This window comes from Coturnix japonica, chromosome 15, assembly GCF_001577835.2.
Source record: "Coturnix japonica isolate 7356 chromosome 15, Coturnix japonica 2.1, whole genome shotgun sequence".
Lineage (NCBI taxonomy): Eukaryota > Metazoa > Chordata > Aves > Galliformes > Phasianidae > Coturnix > Coturnix japonica.
This window is the reverse complement of record NC_029530.1, coordinates 8,941,480-8,949,088: the sequence shown is the minus strand read 5'-3', so window position 1 is coordinate 8,949,088 and position 7,609 is coordinate 8,941,480. Positions and strand designations below refer to the sequence as shown.

General features: G+C 50.6%; 1 protein-coding gene across 9 annotated transcripts in view; it reads left to right on the top strand.

Annotated features, from left to right (window-relative positions):
- Window positions 1-1,613: 1,613 nt before the first annotated feature.
- The window catches only part of LOC107321358 (NACHT, LRR and PYD domains-containing protein 1a-like), a 37,903-nt gene continuing 31,907 nt past the window's right edge, over window positions 1,614-7,609 (top strand). For 6 of the 9 annotated variants that reach the window (XM_032447939.1, XM_032447940.1, XM_032447942.1 and 3 more), the window contains exons 1-4: window positions 1,614-2,362; window positions 2,578-2,625; window positions 2,800-2,847; window positions 3,355-3,497. In XM_032447939.1, the coding sequence (XP_032303830.1) occupies window positions 2,119-2,362; window positions 2,578-2,625; window positions 2,800-2,847; window positions 3,355-3,497 (483 nt within the window). In that variant the 5' untranslated portion in view covers window positions 1,614-2,118. The remainder of the gene's footprint in view (window positions 2,363-2,577; window positions 2,626-2,799; window positions 2,848-3,354; window positions 3,498-7,609) is intronic. The other 3 variants (XM_032447944.1, XM_032447941.1, XM_032447943.1) reach the window with 1 other exon arrangement.

Below are 7,609 nucleotides of genomic sequence, written 5' to 3'. Positions count from 1 at the left end.
CAAAGAAGACTGGATATAAGGAAAAAGGTTTTGTTGTTGGTTTTTTGTTTTTTTTTTTTTTTACAATCAGAGAATCACAGAATGGTTTGTGTTGGAAGGGACCTTTAAGATCATCCAGTTCCAACCCCCTGCTATTGGCAGGGACACCTACCACTGACCAGGCTGCTCACAGCCCCATCCAGCCTGGCCTTGAACACTTCCAGGGATGGGGCATCCACAACCTCGCTGGGCAACCTGTTCCAGTGTCTCACAACCCTCCCAGTAAAGAATTTCTTCCTAATATCTAGTCTACATCTGCCCTCTCTCAGTTTAAAACCTTCTCTCCTTGTTGTGTCTCTACATGCCTTTAAAAAAAAGTTCCTCCTCAGCTTTCCTGTAGGACCCTTTCAGGTACTGGAAGTCCAATAAGGGTAGTGAAACACTGGCACTGGTTGCCCAGAGATGTGGTGGATGTTCCGTCCCTAGAGATATTCAAGATCAGGCTGGACACGGCTCTGAACACCTGATGGAGCTGTGGATGTCCCTGTTCACCACAGGAGAGTTGGGCCAGATGGCCTTTAAAGGTCCCTTCCAAGTCAAACCGTTCCATGATCCTTGTGGGTCTCTTCCAGCTTGGATTTTCTGGTTCCATGCTTCTATGGTTCCATGATTCCATGGTTCCGTGGTTTCATGGCTCTGTGGTTCCACAGCTCAGTGGTTCCATGTTTCCATGGTTCTACGATCAGGAGGCCACTGTCACCAACAAGATCTCTGCCTTTCCACCCAGCTCTTAGGAGCTCCTCTGGACTCAGCAGCCTGAGGCTGCAGTGCAGGCACCACAGCCACACACTGTCATATGGACTGAGATGCTCGGGGCAAAGGTCCACTAATCCTTGGTGCTCAATTTTTGGTCCACTGCTGTCAAACCAGGTGGGGAGGATCACCATCTGCTGCCTGGGCAGAATTATTCCTTTTTGCTGGAAATAGCCAATGCCACTCTTTCCCCTATCACTTATTTTACATCATCCTTCTGCATTCACATTTTTTCCCTCACTTTGGAGACAGGGATCTGTTCCCATTCCTGCCTGGCATGCTTTCTATTTTCTGCAGCAAACTGCTTTCCTTATCCATCATGCCCTGTTTGGGGATGTGTCAGCATCTCTATGTCCCTTTTCTTAGCACATGCCCCAGATAGACATTGTTCTCACACTGTGATTTTTGAGACCACCTTGAGTGCAGAGCAAAGAGTTGTCTCCCCTAAATGCAAACTGTGCTGGATTACCACTGGTATTCACACTCATCATACAACCTTGACATTGTCTTGGGTGCTGACTGTCTTCTCATGCAGCTTTACTTACACATGTCCCATGGTCCTGGGCTCAATTTCCACCCCCCAGCTGCAGGAGGGGAGGTGGGGAGGTCCAACTCCTGCCTAGCTGACAGGCATGGCACTCTCCTTCCTTCAGCTGAGCCCGTTTTGAAGGTGAGATGCTCTCTGCTCACAGACACACATGGCCAGCAGCAGCATGCCAGTGGCCTCCTGATCACAGAACCATGGAAACATGGAATCATGGAACCACTGAGCTGTGGAATCACAGAGCCATGAAATCACAGCACCATAGAACTATAGAATCATGGATGCGTGGTGTCCTGGAGCCATGCACCCATAGAACCATGGCCACCCTGTGGCCCTGCTGTGCCTGCAGTCAACAGCATGGGACATAGATGAACCAGGGCCACGACGTGTGTCCCCATAATTCTCTGGCCAAGCACACTGGGGCAAATTAGGACAGTATGGGGTATGGACCTGGGCTCTCCATGGTGACACACAGAAGGGCCTGAAGGAGTCCTAATGAAAGCCATGCCCTCCGCAAGAAGCGCTGCCTCCCTGCTTCACTGTCCCTCTGCATTCCCTGCCTCCCCATCTCCCTGCCCTGACGCACAGAGGCCAGAGGAGGGAGTGATGACGTGCATTGATTACCTGAAGTCTCTCCGTGCTTTCACTTTCTTGGGAAGTGACATACGCGGAAGAATTGTGGGCAGCCGCCTGTTCCTGGATGGCCGTCTGTGGCCGTGAGAATCTTGTGCACCTTCATCCACAGACATCGCTGTGTGGCTGAAAGTCTCAAAGCAGAGACAATGGAGACCACGAGCAGCTCCACATTCCCCATCTCTGTGACGTCTGAGTTAGGAAAAAATATTTCTGTGCCTGTATCTTTGGACGACACGGTGCTGGACCTGAATATGAAGCTATTTGCAATGGATAGCTGTTTCTACCCTTCTCAGTCAAGACTGGTTCATGATGGACAGCGGCTGATGAATGAACAAACTCTGCGACATTACAACATTACCTCCAACAGCAGCATACAACAATTTCATAAGTGTAAGTACCAGCCCAGATTCGGGGAGTGGCCATGGGAGCAGGCTGGCCTCGGGCTGCCAAGGGGAAGGGGCAAGAGGACCGTCAACCAGGGAGCCCTGTGCCATGGGAGGGAAGAACTGGGAGGGGAGGGCAGAAAGGGAAATGGATGTGGGGGAATGCTTCCCCTGATGGGACCGGGATCCTTACCTCTCCTCTGCTCTGTGTTGCTGTTGCAGCGCGAGGTGGTGGTTCAGCTGCACTAGAGGGCAAGGAAGATGTCTCAGGTACGATCACAGTCCTCACTGGCACTCTTGTGGAGGGAGGGAATCCACATGGGTGCTGAGTGTGTGTCTTATTCATACATGGAAGCTGTGGTAAATCTGGGAGCATGTGGGGGAATGCTTCCCCTGATGGGACTGGGAACCTGAGCTCTCCTCTGCTTTGTGTTGCTGTTGCAGTCCGAGGTGGTGGTTCAGCTGCACTAGAGGGCAAGGAAGATGTCTCAGGTACGGTCACAGTCCTCACTGGCACTCTTGTGGAGGGAGGGGATCCTCATGGGTGCTGAGTGTGTGTCCGATTCATACATGGAAGCTGTGGTAAATCTGGGAGCATGCGGTGGTGCACCTGTGTGATATGTAGCTGGTGGGATGGGGAAGACTGGGTGAAGGTAGGATGGCTGCAATTTGCTTGGAAAAGTCCCATTTCATCAAGTCCAACCATCCACCTAACACTGCAAATCCACTTTTACACTTTGTCCTTCAGGACCACAGCCACATGTCCCTTAAATACCTCCAGGGACTGGGACTCCACCACCTCCCTGGGCAGCCTGTCCCAATGCCTGGCCACCCCTTCTGGGAACAAATTCTTCCTGACATTCAGCCTGAACCTCCCCAGTGCCACCTCACTTCCTATCAATTGTCACCAAGAGAAGAGACCAACACCTTCCTCAGCAGCATCCTCCTTTCAGGTGACTGCAGTGAGCTGTAGAGACAATGACCATCTTCTTTTTCCAGCTACAGATAATCAAGAACGAATTTACCAGGCTGATTCATCACGATCTTCCTCTATGGTAATACTGCATGGTGGTTCAGCACATGCTGACTTAACTATAGAAACGAAGAGCCTTCTGGCAGGAATCACCTCAACAAGTGTAGAGGTAAGGTGTGGTAGGGTGCCTGAGGCCTGGGACAGATGGAGGAGTGTGACAGGTCTGGTCACTGGGTAAGGCTGGGCTCCTTGATCCCGCAGCCATCTCCACAGGGTTGTGTCCTGCAGCTGGGTAGTCCTCTGCCACCTCCAGTAGGCCTCTCCTCATGCCCTCTTTGCCTCAGTCATTAATAGTAAGACTTGTTACTCCCTGGGCACACATCCTATTGCACTTGTAGATAGATGGGGAACAGAATAAGCCCTGCATAATCCACAACGAGGTGATTTTGGGCTTGCTTCAAAAGCTGGATGCTTACAAGTCCACGTGGCCAGATGGACTGCACCCTGCAGTGCTTGGGGAGTTGGTGGATGTGGTTGCCAAGCCACTCTCCATCATCCTTTGGTAGTCCTGGCTAACCAGAAATGTCCCAGGGACTGGCAAATGTGACGCCCGTCTTCAATAAACGCCTGAAAGATGATCCTGGCAGCTACAGACCTAACAGTCTTACTTGGTGCCAGAGATGGTTTACTGGCAACAGATAATCTCAGGAGCACACGGACAATGTCAGCATCCTGTCTGCATGGGTTCATGAATGGTAGAGGTGTCCTGTCTGAACAAACCTGATTCCATTCTACTGACCAGGTGACCTGCTTGTGGATGAGGGTAAAGGCTGTCGACATGGTCACCGTGGGCCTCTGTTAGTAATCAGCCTTTGACACTGTCACACTCGGTTGGTTCTCTGTCATTCCACAATCTTCATGGAGAGAGGGGCTTGTCCGCCCCCACAGTTTAGGATGGGGTGTACACTGCACTGGGTGAAGTCACTGGCTGGAATGGCACGGGTCCCAAAGTAGTGTGTGGTCAATGGAATTAAATCCAGTTGGTGGCTGGTTCATAAGCTGGTTGTCCTCCAGGCAATGGCCATTCCTGGCTTGGTATCAGGAAGTGGTGTGGTGAAGCTGCAGGACTAAGTAAGTAATTCCCCTGCCCTGTGCTCGGGGGCATTGGCGAGGCCTCACCTCCGAGTGCTGTGTCAAGCGTTTTTGGTGGGCCCTTCAGTACAAAACAGGACAAATGGAGGTGCTGGAGCAGTGCTCCAGTAGAAGGGCACAGAAAACGAGCATGTTGGGAAGGGCTTGGACGAAGATGCGCCTATGAGGAGCGTCTGAATGAACTGGGCGTTCACAGTCTGGGGATAGTGGAGGCTGAGTAAGCGCACGCATCTCTTCCAGTATCATTGGAAAGGCGACTTTTATTAGCAGCCCCCCAATTTAGTGGGATTTGGTCTTTTCTCACTGTGTGACGAATGACAGAATGAGGGGAATATTAGCCTCGAGATGCACGCGGGTAAGTTTAGATTGATATTAGCAGAAACAATTTCTTTTCAGGGGAAGGTCATTAGCACTGGATAAGTGGCCTCGCTGGTAGGGAGTGGGTTTAAGTCAACATCTCTGAATGAGTCTAAAAAATCATTTCGATGCTGGTGCTCAAGGACAGGATTTAGTGGAGGGCTGAAATGATGTTAGGGAAACGTATGGTTCGGGTTTGAGTTGGAGTCATGATCGCATTTCTTAAGGTCTTTCTCCAACCTCAGAAATTCTATGATTCTACTGATTTTGGGTCTATGCCGCTGGCAAGCAAGCAATTCAGAGTGCAGAAATATGGCTTGGAGTGCTCTTCGCTGTGTTCCTCCTCCAGGAACTCCAGAAAGGCCACAGTCAGATGTCCAAGCACAAGGAGAGAGCTTGTCACTGGTGGTGAGGCAGGTAAGGCCCCTTGCCTGCAGCTCCTGCTCTCACCAGCCTTAGTGGCTTCGCCCGGGCACAGCAGGCATCCCTCAGTTCCTAAATATTTCAGGACCCTGTTCTTCAACAGCAATTCTTTGGACTCCGCTAGAACAGTAAAATTCTCCTTGCTGCAGCTAACAAAGCCACGCACTGATCTGTTTTACATTAGTGGAAAGGCTCATTTCCACACATTTGCATGCCAAATTCCATCTAAACGTTTCCCTTTATACACATTTCATCTTTCTGTGTCCACTGTTTTCTCTCTCTTGAAGCAAGTCAGCCGTCAACAATTTCTCTCCCAGAAAACTGAAACTTCACTATCTAGAATTTCCATGTTCAAAATACATCCCCCAAATCAATGTGTGAAACCCGTAGTCTGGGCCTCCAGGTAATGCTCTGTGAATCTAACCATTATCTTTCCTGTTGATGCATCAGGGACACATGCACTAAGTGGTGCCTTCTGTGTGCCAATGGGGATAACTGGTCAGACCTCCTTCCTCTGCCAGTTGTCAGGATTTCTTCAAGGGCACCATGATTAATGATAGCATTGAACAGCCACGATCAAGAGTTATGAGCATGCATGTCAGCACTGAGCCTGCCTGCCTGCCTGCCTCAGAAAAGTCCCATGCTGCCATGGATCCCAGGGTGGTTAGCAGTCATTTTCCTGGCCTCTTCTCTTATGAGTGATGTTTCCTGGACACTACACTGCAGGGTCTGTAGTCCCCTTCTTCTGAAGAGGTAAAAGAAACACCGTATTCTTGGTATACAACCACAGCAGCAGGTAAATGAAAGCACCAGACAACTTTCATGTGCGCTCCTTTGCTGAACAGCTGCTTCCCACCATGTCACGTGTCTGAGTAAAAGCAGAGGGTGTCTGGGGGCGGCTTGGTGCCAGGCAGCTGCTGGGTCACCTTAAACCATGTGTCCGAGCCTACGCATAGAAAAATGTTTCTGCAACCAGGCCACCAGGAACCTCACTTGCATCACACTCTTTCTGCTTTCAAACTGATTCTCCTTCACCACCCTTTCTTAATTTTTGTTCTCTAATCTGGACAGGGAACAAAAAAAACAAAATGCCATTGCTTGGGCAGAGCTGCTCATTACCCTGATGCTGCTTGCATGGTTTGCAGCCCATGGGCCAACCTGCACTGTGCTTCACTGCAGCTCTCAGCATGCCTCCTGCTAGTGGCATCCAGTGCACAACACCCCATTCAGCCCCAAACCACTCACACTTATCTTGCAGGAACTTCTACAAGTGATGCCAGAGATAGATTCACTCATTTTGAAGGAACAAAACATATACAAGTAAGAGTTCCTGGGGGAAGTGGGAACGCTTTCCAAAAGCCCTCATTGCACCATGTGTAAGCCTGCCCTCTCTCCGGCTTGCAGAGCTTGTCTTCCCGGACCAGGCATCTTCCAGTGCTCTGAGACGGGCCTTGCGTTCGAGGTGGAGTCAGCAGCCAGCATCGTGTACAGATACGCCGACTGGAGCACACATCTGAAAGAGGCTGACCAGAACTTGTGGGTACCTGCTGGGCCTCTTTTCAACATCTGGGCGCTGCCTGGAACCGTGCGGGCTGTGTATCTCCCCCACTTCATCTGCGTGTCAGGTATGGCAGCTGTGGGACCTCCTCCATGGCACAGCCCACTGCCCCTCAGGCACCTGGGTTCTGCCAGCCTGCTTTCACTCAGCCTCCAGTTCCTGTACCCCCAGCATGACTCCATGGCCTGCTCGCACAGGTGGGCACGAAACAGCTCCTTAACAAAACAGCTCCTGGGGACCACTCTCCAGATGGGGTAGAATTATATCCCTCTTCACAGGTAGCCTGTGCTCTCCTGTATTCTTCCACCATGCTTTGCCATCCTCCATCATTTTCTCATCTTTTATTAAACCTTCACAGTGCTCCCTTCCCCACCACATGCTTTGCACTCACAACACTGCATTCTCCAATCCCAGTCGCCGTGATGACCTACAACGTTCTCCCCCAGCTTCACAGCATTCCCAAGCTGCTACCTCTAGTTTGCAGTATTATGAGCACAGAGGAAGACTAGCAAAGACCTGTAATACCCTGCTGGGCTCAGGAACCCTGTAAATCCAGGGTATACATCACCCCTAAAGCAGAGCGTGTCATTTTGTGTTGGGGTGTGTCTCCGTTCTTCTAATAAACCCTCAAAGAGAAGGAGGTATCCAGGAAGGGTGCAAAGCAGAACCTTGTTGTCTTTCCCATCTCTTTTAGACGTAGACACCAGTGGGTGCTCCATTGCCCATTTTGAATTTGAGAAGATGACCATACAGCAGCCTAAAAAAGTGATGGCTTTCACTGCTGTCCTGGA